This window comes from Trachypithecus francoisi, unplaced genomic scaffold (genome assembly GCF_009764315.1).
Source record: "Trachypithecus francoisi isolate TF-2019V2 unplaced genomic scaffold, Tfra_2.0 Contig01461, whole genome shotgun sequence".
NCBI lineage: Eukaryota > Metazoa > Chordata > Mammalia > Primates > Cercopithecidae > Trachypithecus > Trachypithecus francoisi.
The window spans coordinates 15,477,358-15,497,521 of record NW_022681433.1 but is presented as its reverse complement, the minus strand read 5'-3'; the positions used below and the strand labels follow the sequence as shown (position 1 = coordinate 15,497,521).

Sequence of the window (20,164 nt, the reverse complement as noted above, 5' to 3'; positions counted from 1 at the left end):
GTCCTCCTGCTTCCGACGCAGGAACGATTCCACAGGTGGAAGATCTGAGACCGGCTGGACGGACTTTCGGGGGTGCACGGCACTGAGCTAACAGGGTTGACTGGAGAGAGCATACTTTTGAGGTGTAGGGACGATAATAGAGAGAAGGGGACCAGGACCAAGTGGACAGAGGATATGAGGGTGTGCGCCCATGGGGATCTGTAGAAGCGAGGACGCGGGGGTGCAAAATCAATAAGTTGAAAGGGCTGATCGCCAGTGCAAAGCCAAAGGGGAGTAAGAAATAAGGAGAAAGAAAAGAATATTAAATCGCGGGAGAATGAGAAAATAAACCCGCAAAAGGGAGAGGAGGGGGCGAGGGCGCCTGTTACGGCGTGGGTGGGGTTGACAAGAATAGAGTACATTATGCAGTTCATTTAGTTAACAAGTGAAATAATGAGGAAGCGTGCAGAGTGAATGCCAAGAGAAAAGGCACAAAAACCCTATTGAGAGGCCCCGGCCGCTCCTGGCGTAGCCCATCACATGGCAATAGTCCTATTTAAGCTGCGCCGCCGGCGCCTTTCAGCACCACTAGCGCTGGCCAGCACCCCGCGCTCTTTGGGCGGTGCCCGCGGCAGCAGAGGCTGCGGTTTCAGCCTAGGTCTCAGCCGCGCCTTCAGCCTCGTGGGCAGAGGCAGCTGTGGGATACCGCGGCCGGGGAAAGCGCGTGGAGAGCCGGAAGGTGCGGTGGGAGCAGAAGGTGGGCTGGCTGCGGGGCGGCCGCGCGCTGGGGCCATGCCGCGCTCCTTCCTGGTGGACTCGCTAGTGCTGCGAGAGGCTGGCGAGAAGAAGGCTCCCGAGGGCAGCCCGCCGCCGCTCTTCCCCTACGCCGTGCCCCCGCCGCACGCGCTGCACGGTCTCTCGCCTGGCGCCTGCCACGCGCGCAAGGCCGGGCTGCTGTGCGTGTGCCCGCTCTGCGTCACCGCCTCGCAGCTGCATGGGCCCCCCGGGCCGCCCGCGCTGCCTCTGCTCAAGGCGTCTTTCCCACCCTTCGGCTCGCAGTACTGCCACGCGCCCCTGGGCCGCCAGCACTCCACTGTGTCGCCCGGGGTCGCTCACAGCCCGGCCGCCGCCGCCGCCGCCGCCGCCCTCTACCAGACGTCCTATCCGCTGCCTGACCCCAGGCAGTTCCACTGCATCTCTGTGGGTAAGCCGGGCCGCCGCGCAGTGGGACAGGGCAGAGGTGATCCGAAGCAGGATGGAGAGCCAGGGATGGAGGAAGAGGGACCCTGGGCTTTCTGGGGGCGGTGAGGGTCATGTTGGGGACTAAGGGGGGCGCTTGGGGTGGAATGCAGATAGACGGCCAGGACACAACGCCAGAAGGCGGATGAGGGCGGACGTTCAGGTCCTTGAGTGGGGGCCGGGGTTAAGTGAGGGCTGGGATCCAGGGCTCTCCATGAAGGGGAAGGAGTTCCAGGGCTGCATGACTCCGGGAGAATCAGGATCTCGGAGCTGGACAAGGAGGCACTCACTGTAGCTCTGCTGTGGGTAGTGTCGGGGCGAAGAGGTGGGTAAGAGGTCAAAGTCGTAGGATTCTGGCGGCCGCCTACCTAGGTATTGGGTCCACAGCACAGAGGTCTGATCGCTTCCCTCCCTGCTCTGCCACCTCCAGATAGCAGCTCGAACCAGCTGCCCAGCAGCAAGAGGATGCGCACGGCTTTCACCAGCACGCAGCTGCTAGAGCTGGAGCGCGAGTTCGCCTCTAATATGTACCTGTCCCGCCTACGTCGCATCGAGATCGCGACCTACCTGAATCTGTCCGAGAAGCAGGTGAAGATCTGGTTTCAGAACCGCCGAGTGAAGCACAAGAAGGAGGGCAAGGGCAGCAACCATCGTGGCGGCGGCGGCGGGGGTGCAGGGGGCGGCGGGAGCGCACCGCAAGGCTGCAAGTGCGCATCGCTCTCCTCAGCCAAGTGCTCCGAGGATGACGACGAATTGCCCATGTCTCCGTCCTCCTCAGGGAAGGACGACCGGGATCTTACGGTCACTCCCTAGGCGCGCGTCTCCCTAAGTTCCCCACCCCAAGACCTCCCTGAGCCTCGGTAACTAGTCCTGGGACTCAGCGCTGGTTCCCAGGGACCCGCTGCCAAACCACTGCCTGGCATGGATTTGGCACGGTTTTGCAGAGGTCCCGGGCCTGGGCAGGGCTGAGAGCTTGGCAGAGACTGGACCATGGTGTCCCCGCCCCAGGGCTCGCTCGCGTCCAGAGCCAACTCCAAGCTGTGAACACTGGAAGCGCTCGAGTCCTCCTGGGCAGTGCAGCACCGCGGCCCCAGCCTGCAAGCCTGCTTGGCGCAGCGCCTTGCTGGCAGCCGGCGCCTCCTAGCCCGCCCTCTCTGGGCTGGCTTGGGCTTCCTCGCTCACTCTACTGTCCTCCGCTCTCGGTCAAGGTCGGCGGCCTTGGATGCTCGTTCGCTTCTCTTTTTAAAATCTCTTTTTGTCCCTCCCCACCTCTTTACTGTGATCATTTATTTACTCGGCCCCCGCCCGCCAACACACACATTTATGAACCCCCCTTTTATTTCCTTTTCCTTTTCCCTTCCCCTCCTCAGGGAGCCTCCTCCTGCAGTCAGTCTACGTGTCCCTTGATCTGGCCTTGCTGTCCTCAGTCCCCACTCTTGATCTGGCCTTGCTGTCCTCTGGTCCCACTTGATCTGGCCTTGCTGTCGTCAGTCCCCACTCTTGATCTGGCCTTGCTGTCCTCTGGCCCCACTTGATCTGGCCTTGCTGTCCTCAGGCTCCTCTCACATAAATTTCGCCCCTAGTATCCATACTGGAGAAACCGATTCGCTGTTTCCGACACGCTCTTCATTCCTCTAAACATAGGACCCCACTCTCCGACGCTGGCGACCCCACTCTTCCCTCTCGACTCTGGTCCGCCCCAGCCTCGCTGTGTAATTGTACGGCCTCTGCAATGCCAGAAGATATTTATTTATTTATTTATGTACAAAATTTTAAATAAACTTTTTTTTTCTTAGAAATGCCCGTGGCTCTGAGCCCAGAGGCCTTCGCTCTGGAGTAGACAGGCGCCAACCTGGATTGGGCCTCCCTGCTGGGAAGGGTTGGGGATCCAGTTGCAAGGTCCGAGCCGGCTCCTCGCCTTACAGCTCAGCCAGTGCCTCTCGGCATCCTCAGCTCCGCTGAGAGCCCGCCTTCCCTGCCAGCCAGGTGCGCGCTAACGATTGTCCGGCTCCGGCCTGGCGCACAAGCGTCTCGGAGCTCCAGCTAAGTCGGAAGGGAAGGAGGGCGCTCTCCCTGGACTGCACCCTGAGTCCCAACCCCTGCAGCGCCTCCTTCTCACCTGGGATCCAGCCCCACTTCCATCCCTCAACGTTTCGTTGTCCCGGCTGGCAGCAGGGAGGGCAGAAACCACTCCCTCCATAAGCACAAGAAATCCGTCCTTCGCTGCGCTTGGATTAATAACGATTAGTTAGGGACAAATTTCCATTCTGCGGGATGGTGCAGACTCCTCTCAGAGGGTTCTCCTCGCTTTGTTTTAAGGCAAATTCCTTTAGCCGAGTCTCTGGTCGCGGAACATTCCGGGCGAGGAATCTGAGAACCCAAAGTGATCCTGCCCCAGGGAGTCCCCAAGAGGGACTCTGCATAGCTGGAGCCAGTGGCTCTGGGACCTCATGTTCTTACCAATTCTCGTTACAATCCTATATCCCCCTACTACTTAGAATCCACACCCCAGCTCCCTTTGAGGACATATGCGGGTCTTTTTACTCTCTAAGATGGATGAGGAGAAGGAAGTGCATGAGGTTCTGCAGAAAAGGAGAGCGCACAGCCGCGGGAGAAGGAGTACTTCTGCAGTCAGTATTTCTGCAGCCAGACCTGGGAAACTACTGTCCGCGGTCTCGTCGCTCCCATTCTGTGTCCAGGAAACCTGCCAGACCCCTACACAAACACACATACACATACACACACACACACACACACACACACACACACACCCGGGGAGCGCTGAACTCTCCTTGTCTAGGCAAAGCAAATGCGTCTTTTCCAGTACGAAAGACGGTCCACCTGAGGTTGCTCAACATTTTTGGAGCTCATTTCCTTGCCCCTACAAAACAGCTTTATTGAGCTATTCACATTAGCATCCAGTTCATTCAATCAAAGTGTGCAATTCCACAATTTTTAGTGTATTCACAGAATTGTGCAACCATTGACACAATCTTATTTAAAAACATTTTTTGTCATCCCAAAAAGAAACCCCATGCCCATTGATAGTCGCTGCCAATTCTCACTCTATCCAGCCCTAGGCAACCACAAACCTACTTTTGGTCTTGTATTAGTCAGGGTTCTCCAGAGAAAAGAACAAATAGGCTATATGTAGTTATGTGAGGAGGTTCATTCTGGAGACCAGGAAGTACTGTGATATGCCATCTACAAGCAGGAGAACTCGGAAAGCCAATAGTGTGATTTCAGTGAGTCCAGCGGGCGTAAGAAACAGTGGAGCTGATGGTGTAACTCCTGGTCCGAGGCCCAAAGCCTGAGAACCTGGGAAGCCGCTAATCTAAGACCCGTACTCCGAGGCACCGGAACCAGGAGCTTGTGGGGCTTATTTCTAAAACTTTCCGTCTTTGCCTTCAAATGAAGCTGAGTATGGGGATGGGAGGATCTCTCTCCAGTTCCCCTGGAACAAGCGCAGGCACGATCTGGCTCCCTATGAAGAAACTCTTGCCGGTGCTTCCTGGAGCTAGGCACCTGAGTTGTGCGCTAGACTGATGAGGATCTCCATCAGTCTGAACCCCGCTTTAGACGAGGACCAATTCTCCACTATCCCAGGAGGCGACACTGTGCCAATCTACTGCCAATCTAAACGAAGCCAAGGTGCTTTAGTGCATACCAGTGAATAGGATCACAACTAATGTTTTACTATCAGTGATGAAGCTGCTGCTTTCTGAGTTTTGCTCGTTTGCACGTTGGTCTAGGGCCCCAGGGTGAGTGCAGTTGTGCACTCTTAGCTCCAGCACCACCGGCCAGTCTCCCTTTGGCTGGGATTTGGGGACGGGCGGCAGCACGATTGTCTGGCAACGAGTTCGTTGTGGGTCTGAAGGACTGGCTTAGAACTAGTTCCTCTCTTGGATTATAGGATGGGGTGGTCTTGTTCACCTGGGACAGGCTTTTGCCAGCACTCAGTGTCAGGCATCTTGATCAGAAATGCACTTTCGAGCCTGCCAGGGAACAAGGTTTGGAGGGGATGGAAATGGCGGTGGGAGAAATAGAAAGGATGGAGAAATAGAAAGGATGAACATGCACATCCGGCTCTCCCCGCCCCGCCTAGGGATCCCTCCTGTTCCCAGCTGCTCCCAGAGTCCGCAGATCCACAACTGTGAGCCAGGTCTGCGCGGGGCCAGTTCTCCCAGGAGTGCACGTTTCTTCCTCTCGGCTTCCCAGGGATTCATTTCCAGAAGACCAGGCTTTCAGCTTTCTGGTCTGCCTCAGCGGGCAGCGGCAGGAAAAAAGCAAGCCTCCTTGTGGCGATCCCAGTTGTTGCCAAGGTAGTAACGGGAGCGCAGTGCTGGGGACTTGGAGGCGGCTGCGGCGCACCGGGGCTCTCAAGCATCCCGCCGCCAGGAGAGACTGTGACCGGCGTTCGAGTCCCAGCACACTTTTAGCTCAAACACTCCTCACCCTGCAGCCTCCGACCTGAATGCAGAAACAGTTTGCGTCTTGGGCCTCCGCTCGGGTCAAAGCCTCTCCTCTGCCGCTTTGGTTGACCGCCAGGGAAGGGCGTGATTGTGACCTGGAGCTACGGGCTCCTCCTCTGAGGAGACCCAGTCCAGGCTTTAAACCACACTGCTCTGAACTGGAATTTGGGACTCACAAGGCAAATTGTGAAATTAGAACCAAACTGAATTATCAGGATGATATTTTCTGGAAATTGCCTTTTAACGTGGCTAATCCATGTACAGGTCCCCGAGTTTATTTTAGGGACTGTGTCCTTTTCTCTGTGCATGTAGTGGCTAGGATTGTGGGCCCTGCAAAAGCCTGGCTTTGCAATCCATGTCCACCATTTCCTAATCTTGGGCAAGCCACTGGTCCTTCTTAAACTTCAGTTTCTTCCTCTGTAAGTGGGGATTATGTTAATAGTTCCTCTGCAGGGTTGCTGTGCAATATTAATGGATAGAATTCCCATAAAATGCTAAGCAGAATGTCTGCCATGTTTCAATAAATGTTAACTAATATTGTAGTTGTTGGTGTTGCAGTTGTTACTTGCAGTGTCTACAGCTGCGCCTGGGGCATAGTAGATGCTGAATTATTTAATGAATGCTGAAAAGTGACCACTCATACTCAGACTTAGACACAAATCTACCACTGAGGAGGAGCTAGGGAACACATGCAAGTGCAAACATTTCCTGGACTCCGTAGAGTTAGTGGAAAATAAGGAATGCTCCCCTCTGCCAAGTACCAGGTGCTGGAATCGCTTAAGTCCAAACAGGGAACTCCTTTTTGCCTTCATTTAAACCAGTTCCTCAACCTCCACTCTACTGAGATTTTGGGCTGAATAATTCTCTGTTGTTGGGGGTGCTGTCCGCTGCATTCCATGGAGGCTAGCAGCACACCTAGCCTCTACCCACTAGATGCCAGTAGTACCTTCTCCCAGTTGTGACAACCAAAAATGCCTCCAGACATTGTCAAAAGTCTGGGGGGGATATATCACTTCAGGCCGAAAACAACTGATTTCAACCTGTATCATTTCTGCAGAAGTCCACAGTGGCCAGGATTTGGTGGCCTGGCTCTGAGCACACCTTTCTTCCTTTCTGCCAGCTATCCTTTCACTGGACACCTGTACCTTCTACATCTGGGGTACTAGACGGCTCTGCAATGTAGTGTGAGAGGAGGAAGCAGAAAGAGAAAGTAGGGGAAGGGCAGTTGGTGGAAATAGCAAAGCTGAAGGCCTTTCCTGCATAGTGGGGGCATGCAGCTAGTCTGCACAGCCTAGGGCATGCAGGTTGAAAGGGTGAGTCAGTCAGTGGCTTGCTGGCTGAGCAGAATGTACAGGGCTTCTAGGGTCTTTCCAAGAATATCCTATCCATATGTTTCATAGCCCTGTAGACAATAGGCTCCCTCTACAGTCAGGTCCATGAGTACCCACAAGGCCAACATTTGGGAGAAAAATTTTAGAAGCCTGAGGTGGCATCTCCCAAGTCTCTCTGTCTCTCTCTCTCTCTCTCTCTCTCTCTCACACACACACACACACACACACACACACACACTCACCACCACAATTAGGGTTCTTCTTGAAGCACATATAGGCATTTGTTAATGCCTTCTCTCTTGAAGGCATTGTTTTGTTAATGCCTACATGTCTGATACTGAAAATCAATTCCTTTTTATTAAAGCCTCTCATACTTGATGCAAACACAAGTAGCCTTGCAAACAGTAACCACTGAGCACTGACAGTCATTCACTTTTTCCGTGAAAAGGCTCTGGAACGGCAAAAGAGTAGAGGGATGCTGAGGATAGAGGACCAGGCACATGGAAGAGAAGTAAGGGCAAGAGAAGGGTGATCATGGTGGGAGGACTCTGGAAGTCTTACTGCACCAATCAGTGCAGTGAGACCATTAGTCCCCCACCCCCAAACTGGAAGGCCGAGCCACTGTGTTTATTAGCTCCTTCAGAATCCAGCTTTACCCACAAAGTAAGGAATAAACCAATTCCAATGAGGCAAAAACTCATGAATCCAGCCTTTCCCCAACCTTGCATGTAATCATCCACAGGTGAGTTTGTTATACTAAAAGGAATGTGTATGTATACATTTATGTGTGTGCACATGTTGGAGAGACTGAAACAAGGGGAAGGTGGGAAAAAGAAGTTGGTGAGTCTAGGAGAAGAACGAGATTTCACTCAAGTTAAACAGCCTGGTGTAGTGATCATGTTGTCACTATGAATCCAAGCCCTGGTGCAAGAAAGCTCCTTGGAAACTACCAAGGAATTTCCAAGGCACAACCTGGCTTCCAGGGTTTTATCTGGGAGTGGCTCAAGGGAGAAAGTGCCTCCCTTGGTATGTTGGGGAAACGTTTGACTTGGTATTCATTTCGGGCAGTAGTGGGTAAGGAAGGTGTGGCATTCAAGAATCTGCCCTGCACCACCCAGTCCAGGGGGCACTGGTCAGAGTGGGCATGAGTCTGGGGCAAGCCAGGGCTCCCTCAGGGGAGCCATGCAGGGAGGAGGCCCCACTCCTAATCCAGTTGGCTTTCAGGCTGTTGGATCCCAGGATGCAGGGTCAGTCCAGGGGCCACCCCCATTGGTTCACTGTCCACAGAGAAGTGCCAGAAAGAAGCAGATGTCTGATCCTTGATTCCATAATGATGTAAATTTTTTTTTTTTTTTTTTTTTTTTTTTTTTTTTTTTGAGTCGGAGTCTTGCTCTGTCACCTGGGCTGGAGTGCAGTGGCTGGATCTCAGCTTACTGCAAGCTCCGCCTCCCGGGTTCACGCCATTCTCCTGCCTCAGCCTCCCGAGTAGCTGGGACTACAGGCGCCCGCCACCTCGCCCGGCTAGTTTTTTGCATTTTTTAGTAGAGACGGGGTTTCACCGTGTTAGCCAGGGTGGTCTCGATCTCCTGACCTCGTGATCTGCCCGTCTCAGCCTCCCAAAGTGCTGGGATTACAGGCTTGAGCCACCATGCCTGGCCAATGATGTGAATTTCTAAAGTAGCTCTGTTATAGGCTAACTTGAATTATTCTAAAATTCATATATTGAAGTCCCCAGTACCTCACAATATAACCATATTTAGAGATAGGGTCTTTAAAGAGGTAATTAAGGTAAAATGGGCCTTAATCCAATATAATGGTGTCTTTATACGAAGAAGAGTTTAGGACCCAGATACACATGAAAAATGCCACGTGAAGGCATGGGGAGAAGATGGCCATCTGCAAGCCAAGGAGAGAGGCCTCAAAAGAACCAAGTCTGTCTATGCCTTGATCTTGGACTTCCAGCCTCCAGAACCGTGAGATAATAAATACCTGCTGCTGAAGCCCCCCGTCCGTGGTATTTTGTCATGGCACCCATGCAGACTGATACAAGTTCTGACCTAGGTGAGAGCTCTCTGGACCTCTGTAGGCTACTGTAAGAATATGGAAGATTGTAGAGGAAAGAGTATTGGGCTGGTAGTCAAGAATCTGACATCTATCCTGGATTGTGCCGCTAACTAGTTCTGTAACTTTGGACAAATCATATAATCTTCCTGGACCTCTGATTCCCCTTCTCCAAAGTTAACGGGTGTAACAGGCATTGGTTTTGGTTTCTGTTTTTGTTTTCTTCTAACCAGCATCCATTCCCCCTCCTTTTGGTAACGGAATGTAGATTTTGTTTTGTCAAATGCAAACTAAGGTTAGTTCTGGAAAAGAACAAGCACTCACTGAGGCAGACATTTGCACACGGTGGGAGTTCTCCATGGGCAGGTTCCTGTGTTCCTCTTCAACATCCAATGGAGATTAGAAACTGACTACCTGCCCCCCTAACAGCTAAGACATAGGCACAGGACCTGGGCCCAACTAACTGGACATTTCCCCTAGGAATATGAATCTAGAGGAGAGTAATGCAGAGAAGCACATCAGTTAGAGATGATTTCCTATGGCCGTGAAGTTTAGAGCTTCCACATAATGGCAAATGACCTGTGACAGTGTGGAAGGGATTGTCCAGGATGGGAACCCCAGGGATGGCCTCTAGCAAGATTGTACATGGATGAGGCCTTGGCAATCTCTTCCCTCCCTGCCTGGTATCCAGGCCATTTTCTCCAGCTTTACCATTGATTCTGTGAATTATCAGATGGCCTTCTCTTCAATACTTTTTCTGCTTAAGTAGCCAGAATTCATCTCTGTTGCCTGCAATTGAGAATTCTGAGTGATGCAATGATTCATAACATAGATAAGCTGTTTAGAACCTGCACAGGATTGTGAACAGAGAAGTGTGATGGTTCCGTCAGTAGAACTAAGCATCAGTTCTGACCAGGTGGTCAATATTACTTACACGGAATCCCTTCGACCTTGGTATTCGTTGGCTCTTTTAGGCTGTTGCCCATACATTCCTTTTGGACACACTGGGGCATTTAGACTTGGTTTTATGGTTTGAATATTTGTTTTCTCTGAAACTCATGCTGTAACTTAATCCCTAATGTGTCAGTATTGGGAGGTGAGGTCTTTAACAGGTGATTGGGTCCATGGATTAATCTATTCATGGGTTAATGAACTAATGGATCATCATGGGAGTAGATCTGTTATAAAAAGCCAAGTTGGCCAGGCGCGGTGGCTCATGCCTGTAATCCTAGCACTTTGGGAGGCCGAGGTGAGTGGATCACCTGAGGTCAAGAGTTCGAGACCAGCCTGACCAATATAGTGAAACCCTGTCTCTACTAAAAATACAAAATTAGCTGGGTGTAGTGGCACGTGCCTGTAATCCCAGCTACTTGGGAGGCGGAGGCAGGAGAGAACCCAGGAGTCAGAGGTTGCAGTGAGCGAAGATTGCACCGTTGCACTCCAGCCTGGGCAACAAGAACGAAACTCTGTATCAAAAAACAAACAAAACAAAACAAACAAACAAAAGCTCTCCCGAGAACTGCCTCTTCACATAATGCCCTGTCGGAGAGTCCTCACCATGGCAAGAAGCCCCTCACCACATGCTGGTGCCATGCTTTTAGACTTCTCACCATCCAGAACTGTAAGAGATACATTTATTTTCTTTATAAATTATTCAGTCCTAGGTATTTAGTTACAGCAGCAGAAAGCAGACTAAGACACTTGGGTGGATGGTTTCAGAGTTCATTACCCAATGGTGATAACATGGGTCACAGTTGGATCATGAACTGACCTCACCCTGGAGCAGCACTGGGCTTCCTGGGGGAAGCAGAAATGGTGCTTCCTCCCACTCTACACACCTGCAGGAGGAGCCATGCCCAGGCCATGCCCCTTAGAGATGGTTGTCCACCCCGTGCACACATTTCTAGATCAGCTCAGTCTGTGCTACTTTGCTCTTACTCACCAGGGAAGAGATGCTCCCTGAACTTCCTCATACGACTCTCTGTGGCAGTTAAGAATGTCCTAAGAGTGGTCAATAATTCTTTTTTTATTTTATTTTATTTTTTTGAGACGGAGTCTCGCTCTGTCGCCCAGGCTGGAGTGCAGTGGCCGGATCTCAGCTCACTGCAAGCTCCGCCTCCTGGGTTCACGCCATTCTCCTGCCTCAGGCTCCCGAGTAGCTGGGACTACAGGCACCCGCCACCTCGCCCGGCTAGTTTTTTTTGTATTTCTTTAGTAGAGACGGGGTTTCACCATGTTAGCCAGGATGGTCTCGATCTCCTGACCTGGTGATCCACCCGTCTCGGCCTCCCAAAGTGCTGGGATTACAGGCTTGAGCTACCGCGCCCGGCGAGTGGTCAATAATTCTAATCACAGCCCTTTTATTGCAAGTGTCAGGACCTACATTAAGCTAAAAGGTATCTATGGGCTCACAGAACCATTTAAGTTCAGGAATGGAGCTGTCCTCAGGAGCTCCAAGGACTTAAATGACATGTTGAGGTGTCTGGTCCTCCTCATCCAGCGTCTTTGCTTCTTTCCATGTGTTGGTTTGATTCTCTCATCCTGTGGACAAGGTGGGACTGCAGCGGGGTGGTGGGCAAAGGGTAGGAGGACAGGGTCAGCATGGCAACAACCAGTTTCAGACTTAGGTTATCCCAGCAAAATGGCCCCAACAAAAGAGCAAAAGTATTTTTTTCTCTCTCTCTCAAAGTTCTCTAGTGATAGCAAGAGGCCTGTGGCAGCAGCCCCAGAGTAGTGGCAGGCGTTGTCCAACTGGCAATCCCAGAGGTGACCATTCTAACCACAGATTGGCTCTGCCTGGTCCCATGCCATCCTGTGGCTGCGGTCAGGGGTGGCACTCTGGGGGAAGTTCAATTGGAGGCTCCACTAGAACACAGGAAATAGGGGGTTGGGGGGGCTGGAAGGAACAAAATGGATGCTGAGCAGACAAAACTAAAACATCCATTCTGGGTACCAACCACTTCTTCATGTTATAGTACAGTATAAATTGTGGTCCCTCAGGTTCCCTTGGGGGTCCAAGAGGTCAAAGCTATTTTCATACTACTAAGACATTATCTGTCTTTTTCACTGTGTTGACATTTGCCCTGATGGTGCAAAAGGAGTTATGGGCAAAACTGATGGTGCCTTAGACAAATCAAGGCAGTGGAGAAAGAACTGTACTGGTGGTCACTGTGTTCTTGGCCCCCACACACCCAGGGTGAAAAAGAAATCCAATTGCACCCAAGAATCTTCTTTACAAAGAGGTTAACATGATGATTTCATTAAAGCTCAACTTTGATGATATGGTTTTTTAATATTCTGTCCCGAGCCGTGAGGCCTGGAAATTGCCAAGGCCTCTGTTGCTTAAGCTCCGCATTGCGGAGACAAGATGGCGCACTTCCTGGTTGCTCATCATCAACTTTTCCCGTGCGTGCAAACTTTTCCCGCACGCCGGTAGATAACTTCCCGCGCCCAGGAAAGACTAAGTCTACCAAGCATGTGCCTGGTGACATCTCTCATTATTCTCCTTCCCGCCTGCTCTGCCGCATTTCCTCTTCCCTGCCAGCCTATATAAGGCATTGCACCGCTGCCATTAAACGAGACTTGATCAGGATACTGTCTTGTCTCCATTTCTTGTGTCTCTTGTCTCTCTAAATTCCCACCCCCTCCTCCAAGGTCTGTGTTAACAATCCCGCTGGACGGGACACGTGGTGCCCAAACGCCGGGCTTGGATACTAGGGAACTGCGTGAGGAAGAGGGCGCATAGAAAGGCCGCGACTAAAGTGAAAGAAAAATCCCTCCGACCTTCTCGGGAGCCTGCTGCCTCGGAGTTGAGGGTAAGTTACACGCCTGAAATGGGACAAGAATTAAGCCAGCATCAAATCTACGTAGGACAATTAAAAGAGGCTTTAAAGACACGGGGAGTAAAGGTTAAAAGTGGTGACTTATTTAGATTTTTTGATTTTGTGAAAGATACCTGCCCTTGGTTCCCACAGGAAGGAACCATTGATATAAAAAGATGGTGGAGGGTGGGAGATGCCTTTCAAGATTATAATAATACCTTTGGGCCAGAAAAAATTCCTGTAACCACCTTTTCTTATTGGAATTTAATCAAGGATCTAATAGATAAAAAGGAGGCCGATCCACAAGTAAAGGCTGCGGTCGCCCAGACTGAGGAGATTTTAAAGGTCAGTTCTCAGACCCACCTCGGAAGCCCCCTGCCAGATAAAGAAGTAGATCTTATTTCTCTTGAAAGTGATGACGAGGGGGCCAAGGCTCCTGTAAAAGACAAAGTGATGTTAGGCGAGAAAAGGCCCAAAAAATACCCAATTCTGCAAACACCACAAAAAGATAAAAGTAACGACAATCCTGACCTTTCAGATGTAAATTGGGATGACTTAGAGGAAGAGGCAGCTAGATATCATAATCCTAACTGGCCTCCCTTTTTCTCGCGTCCGCCTCCCTATAACGGGACACATGGCGCTTCTGCACCCAACGTAATGGCGGTAGTCAATCCAAAAGAGGAACTCAAAGAAAAAATCACTCAGCTTGAAGAGCAAATTAAGCTAGAAGAGTTACATCAGTCACTAATCACTAGGCTGCAAAAATTAAAAACAGGAAATGAGAGTGTAACTAACTCAGAGAATATGGGAGGCTTCCCTCGCCCACCTCAGCGGCCCGGACAACATGTCCCAAAAGGAAGATTTTCTACTAGCCAAGACAGGGAAGAATCCTTCCCTAAAGATATCTTCCCGGTAACTGAAACTGTAGATGGACAGGGTCAGGCCTGGAGGCATCATAATGGATTTGATTTCACTGTCATAAAAGAATTAAAAACTGCTGTTTCTCAATATGGAGCTACTGCTCCATACACTCTTGCTATAGTAGAGTCTGTGGCCGATAACTGGCTTACTCCAACAGATTGGAACACACTAGTCAGGGCAGTCCTCTCAGGGGGAGATCATTTGATTTGGAAATCGGAGTTTTTTGAAAATTGCAGAGATACAGCCAAAAGAAACCAACAGGCAGGAAACGGTTGGGACTTTGATATGTTAACTGGCTCGGGTAATTATACCGACACTGATGCTCAGATGCAATACGACCCTGGACTATTTTCACAAATCCAGGCAGCCGCTACAAAAGCCTGGAGGAAACTCCCTGTTAAAGGAGACCCAGGAGCTTCGCTCACTGGAGTCAAGCAGGGACCTGATGAGCCGTTCGCAGATTTTGTACATAGGTTCATAACAACCGCAGGAAGGATTTTTGGTAATGCCAAGGCGGGTGTAGATTATGTTAAACAATTGGCTTGTGAAAATGCCAATCCAGCTTGTCAAGCGGCAATCCGACCTTATAGAAAGAAAACAGACTTAACTGGATATATCCGTCTCTGTTCAGACATTGGGCCCTCCTATCAACAGGGTTTAGCAATGGCCGCAGCTTTCAGTGGACAAACCGTAAAAGACTTCCTTAATAATAAGAACAAAGAAAAAGGAGGGTGTTTTAAATGTGGCAAAAGGGGACATTTTGCAAAAGATTGCCGCGGGGATTCAAATAAAAACTCCGAAGCAAAGGTTCCAGGCCTTTGCTCAAGGTGTAAAAGAGGAAAACATTGGGCTAATGAATGTAAATCTAAAACTGACAGTCAGGGAAATCCTTTACCATCCCAACAGGGAAACGGGATGAGGGGCCAGCCCCAGGCCCTGAAACAAGCTTATGGGGTGGTCAGCTTTGTTCCGGCCAGCAACAACAATCCATTTCAAGACTTAGTAGAGCAACCCCAGGAAGTGCAGGACTGGACCTCTGTTCTACCTCCCACACAGTATTAACGCCTGAGATGGGAGCACAAGCTTTAGGCACTGGAATATATGGGCCTTTGCCTCCTGATACCTTTGGATTAATCCTGGAAGAAGCAGTGTCACCATGAAAGGTCTACAAGTCTTTCCAGGAGTAATCGATAACGATTATATTGGAGAAATTAAAATTATGGCCAGGGCTGTTAACAGTATCATTACTGTTCCTCAAGGGGATAGAATAGCACAGTTAATCCTATTGCCTTTGGTTAAAACTACTAATAAAATCCAACATCCTAACAGAGGAACGGGAGGTTTTGGATCTTCAGACATATATTGGGTACAGCCAATTACTAATCAAAAGCCCTCCCTGACCTTGTGGCTAGATGGCAAGTTGTTTACAGGGTTAAGAGATACAGGGGCTGATGTAACCATCATCAAACAAGAGGACTGGCCCTCTCACTGGCCTACCACAGAGACTTTAACTAACTTAAGAGGAATTGGGCAAAGCAGTAATCCCAGACAAAGCTCTAAATACCTCACCTGGAAAGATAAAGAAAGTAACTCAGGTCTCATTAAACCATTTGTTATCCATCAATTGCCTGTTAATCTTTGGGGCCGAGACCTACTCTCCCAGATGAAAATTATGATGTGCAGCCCTAACAATATAGTTACTGCACAAATGCTAGCCCAAGGTTATAGCCCCGGAAAAGGACTGGGAAAAAGGGGAAATGGTATTCAACAGCCTATTCCAGCCTTAGGACAATCTAACACAAAGGGGTTTGGAGATTTTTAGCTTCAGCCATTGACATGCCTGCACCCCAAAAGTGCGCTGACCCCATAACATGGAAGTCGGATGAGCCTGTTTGGGTTGATCAATGGCCTTTAGTTAATGAAAAGCTAATTGCGGCCCAAGAGTTAGTGCAGGAACAGCTAATGGCAGGGCATATTGCGGAGAGTAACTCTCCCTGGAATACACCCATATTTGTTATCAGAAAAAGGTCCGGTAAGTGGAGACTCTTACAAGATTTAAGGGCAGTAAATGCTACTATGATCCTCATGGGTGCCTTGCAGCCTGGACTACCCTCTCCGGTAGCAATCCCTCAAGGATATTTTAAAATTATCATAGACCTTAAAGATTGCTTTTTTACAATTCCCCGTCATCCTGCTGACCAAAAACGATTCGCCTTTAGCTTACCATCTATAAATTTTGAAGAACCAATGAAGCAATACCAATGGAAAGTGTTACCTCAAGGTATGCCCAACAGTCCCACCTTGTGTCAAAAATATGTGGCTACAGCCATACACTCAGTTAGAGAGACATGGAAACAAATATACATTACACATTACATGGATGATATCCTCATAGCAGGAAAAATGGGAGAACAAGTTCTACAGTGTTTTGCTCAACTCAGACAAGAACTAACCACAGCAGGGTTACAAATAGCTCCAGAAAAAATACAACTACAAGAACCTTATACATATCTAGGTTTTCAAATAAATGGACCTAAAATTACCAATCAAAAGGCCGTTATCCGTAAAGATCAGTTACAAAACCTTAATGACTTCCAAAAGCTCCTTGGAAACATAAATTGGCAGCGGCCATACTTAAAACTCACCACGGGAGACTTAAAACCTTTATTCGACACCCTGAGAGGTGACCCCAACCCTAAGTCCCTTAGGTCGTTATCAAAAGAAGCTCTTTTATCATTTAATAAAGTAGAGGCGGCCATTGCTGAGCAATTTGTTACTAACATAGACTATTCACAGCCATTAACCCTTAGTGTTTTAACACAACACTAACACCTACTGGTTTATTCTGGCAAAATAACCCTATTATGTGGGTCCACTTGCCTTCATCACCCAAAAAGGTATTACTCCCCTATTATGATGCCATAGCAGATTTAATTAGTCTAGGGAGAGACAATAGCAAAAAATATTTTGGAACTGAACCCTCTACGATCATACAACCTTATTCTAAGTCACAAATCCATTGGCTAATGCAAAACACTGAAACGTGGCCAATTGCTTGCGCCTCTTATGCCGGTAACTTAGATAACCATTACCCGCCAAATAAGCTTATCCAATTTTGTAAACTACATGCTTTTGTCTTCCCTCATGTCATCAGTAAAACACCTTTAGACAATGCATTATTAATATTCACTGATGGGTCATCCACAGGAACTGCTGCATATACCTTTGCTGACACCACTGTTAAATTCAAAACCAGCCATACCTTGGCTCAGTTAGTAGAATTACAGGCCCTAATCGTGGTGCTGTCAGCCTTCCCTAATCAGGCTCTTAATATTTATACTGACAGTGCATACTTAGCTCACTCAATACCTTTACTTGAGACCGTAGCACAAATCAAACATGTGTCAGACACAGCCAAGTTATTTTTACAATGCCAACAATTAATACATGACAGATCAACTCCCTTCTTTCTTGGACATATTAGAGCTCACTCTGGATTGCCAGGACCCCTATCCCAGGGCAACCAAATGGCTGACATGGCAACCAAAACAGTAGCCATAGCTACAAACACAAACCTAACCCAAGCACAAGCCACTCATGCCTTACATCATCTTAATGCTCAAACTCTAAGACTAATGTTTAAAATAACTAGAGAACAAGCAAGACAAATAGTCAAACAATGTCAGACCTGTGTAACACACCTACCAGTCCCTCACTTAGGAATTAACCCAAGAGGACTAGTTCCCAACATGATCTGGCAAATGGATGTCACTCAATATTCAGAATTCGGTAACTTAAAATACATCATGTATGTATAGATACATTTAGTGGATTTATACTGGCCACCCTACAATAGGCGAAGCTACCAAGCATGTCATAGCTCAGCTACTACACTGTTTCTCTATAACTGGAAAGCCTAAACAACTAAAAACAGACAATGGTCCTGGCTATACATCCAAAGCCTTCCAAGACTTCTGTCTTAACTTACAAATAAAACACATTACTGGAATTCCCTATAACCCTCAAGGACAAGGAATAGTTGAAAGAGCTCACCTATCCTTAAAAACCACCATTGAAAAAATAAAAAAGGGAGAATGGTACCCTACTAAGGGCACCCCTAGAAACATTCTTAATCACACACTCTTTATTTTGAATTTTTTAATTTAGATGATCTGAACAAATCAGCAGCTGATCGATTCTGGCATTCTGATTCCAAAAAACAATTTGCCATGGTTAAGTGGAAAGACCCATTAGACAACACATGGCATGGTCCAGACCCAGTGTTAATCTGGGGAAGAGGCTCAGTTTGTGTTTTTTCCCAAACTCATGATGCAGCCAGATGGCTGCCAAAGCGACTGGTAAGACAGGTACCTAACAATAGTCAATCCAGGGAGTAACTCTCTCCCTGAGAGTACCCTTTCCTTCTATTACAGAGATGAACTCCAACTACAGGCCCCTCTGGACCTTAGTGCTGACTTGCCAAGTATTCCAGGTTCATACCAGTTTCAGTAATCCACGTGAGGCCCTTACATATATACAACAATGGCACGGTAAGCCCTGTGATTGCTATGGGGGATATGTGACCTCCCCTCCAAATAAGTACCTCTCAACTGTGTCCTGCTCCGCTCACACAGCATACCTGCCTAGTGACTCCCTCAAATGGAGGTGTGTGTCAACCCCTAGGATATCTGACGGAGGGGGCGTTACAACTTGCCCTTGCGACACATTTAAGGCTACTATGCACAGCTCCTGCTACGCCACTTATCAAGAATGCACCTCTGGCAATAAGACATACTATACTGCTATCTTAGCTACAACTAGAAACCCCACTATAGGGGCCAGTAATGTCCCTACAGTTTTGGGAAATAACCATAACCTTGAAGTGGCTGGCTGCACTGGTACAATAGGCCAGCCTGTCTGCTGGGATACTCATCCCCCTCTCCATACCTCTGACGGAGGGGGCCCACAAGATAGGGTCCGGGAAATTATGGTGCACAAAAAACTTGAAGAGTTGCAAAAATCTCTATATCCAGAAATTCGCTACCACCGTTTGGCTCTGGCCAAAATCCGAGGGAAAGAAAAAATTGATGCCCAGACTTTTGACCTCCTCACTGCTACTCATAATCTGCTCAATAATTCCAACTCTAGTCTAGCCAATGACTGCTGGCTATGTTTACCGTTAGGAGATCCCGTTCCTCTTGCCATACCCAGCAATGACTTAAACTATACATGCAATACTTCCTGCACCATAATTCCTCCCCTTCAAGTGCAGCCCCTAGAATTTTCTAACTCCCCTTGCTTCTACTCCCCTTTCCTCAATAACACCTACGACATCGATGTAGGAATCGTTGAATTCAATAATTGTTCTATCACAACAAATATTTCCCAATCGCTGTGTGCCCCAAACAGTTCAGTTTTTATATGTGGCAATAATAGAGCATATACCTATTTGCCTGTCAACTGGACAGGACGTTGTGTCTTAGCCACTCTTCTGCCAGATGCAGACATTATCCCTGGAGATGAACCTGTACCTATCCCAGCTATAGATCACTTTCTGGGAGGAGCCAAAAGGGCAATACAATTTATCCCCTTACTTGTAGGATTAGGCGTCACTACTGCCGTAGCAACTGGGGCTTCAAGCCTAGTGGGCTCTGTTACCCAATACACCAAACTGTCTCGCAAACTGATCTCAGATATGCAGGCCATCTCAAGTACTATACAGGATCTACAAGATCAAGTAGATTCCCTGGCAGAAGTAGTGCTCCAAAATAGGAGAGGCCTAGATTTACTAACTGCAGAACAGGGAGGCATCTGCTTAGCTCTACAGGAAAAGTGCTGTTTCTACGCCAACAAGTCCGGGATCGTCAGAGATAAAATCAAGTGTCTACAAGAAGACCTAGAAAAACGACGAAAAGAAATGACTGATAACCCGTTTTGGACTGGGTTCCACGGACTCCTTCCCTATATTATACCGTTCTTGGGCCCCCTGCTTTGCCTATTGCTCTTACTCTCTTTGGGACCTATAATCTTCAATAAGCTCATGACATTCATTAAGCAACAAATTGAGGCCATCCAAGCCAAACCCATACAGGTCCATTATCATCGCCTTGAACAAGAAGATCACGGTGGTCCATACTTACGCTTGCCGTAAACCACCTTCCCTGTGCGCTGAACTGGACAGCCAATGACGGGTAAGAGAGTGTCGTCTCTCACTAACCTAAGACAGGAGGGCCCTCATAGCTACTGCCTAATCCCATGACGGGTACCAGTGAAGGGATGTGTCACTCCAATCTAAGACAGGCGCAGTTCCCGAGGGACTATCTTCTAGTCACTAATAATA

At 48.8% G+C, this 20,164-nt stretch overlaps 1 protein-coding gene across 1 annotated transcript; it reads left to right on the top strand.

Moving 5' to 3' along the window:
* The first annotated feature begins 729 nt into the window (after positions 1 to 729).
* GSX1 (GS homeobox 1) lies at positions 730 to 2,035 on the top strand. Its single transcript, XM_033233994.1, has 2 exons — positions 730 to 1,183; positions 1,649 to 2,035. Exons 1-2 carry the CDS (start codon positions 772 to 774, stop codon positions 2,029 to 2,031), a joined length of 795 nt encoding a protein of 264 aa, XP_033089885.1. The 5' UTR covers positions 730 to 771; the 3' UTR covers positions 2,032 to 2,035.
* The last annotated feature ends 18,129 nt before the right edge of the window (positions 2,036 to 20,164 follow it).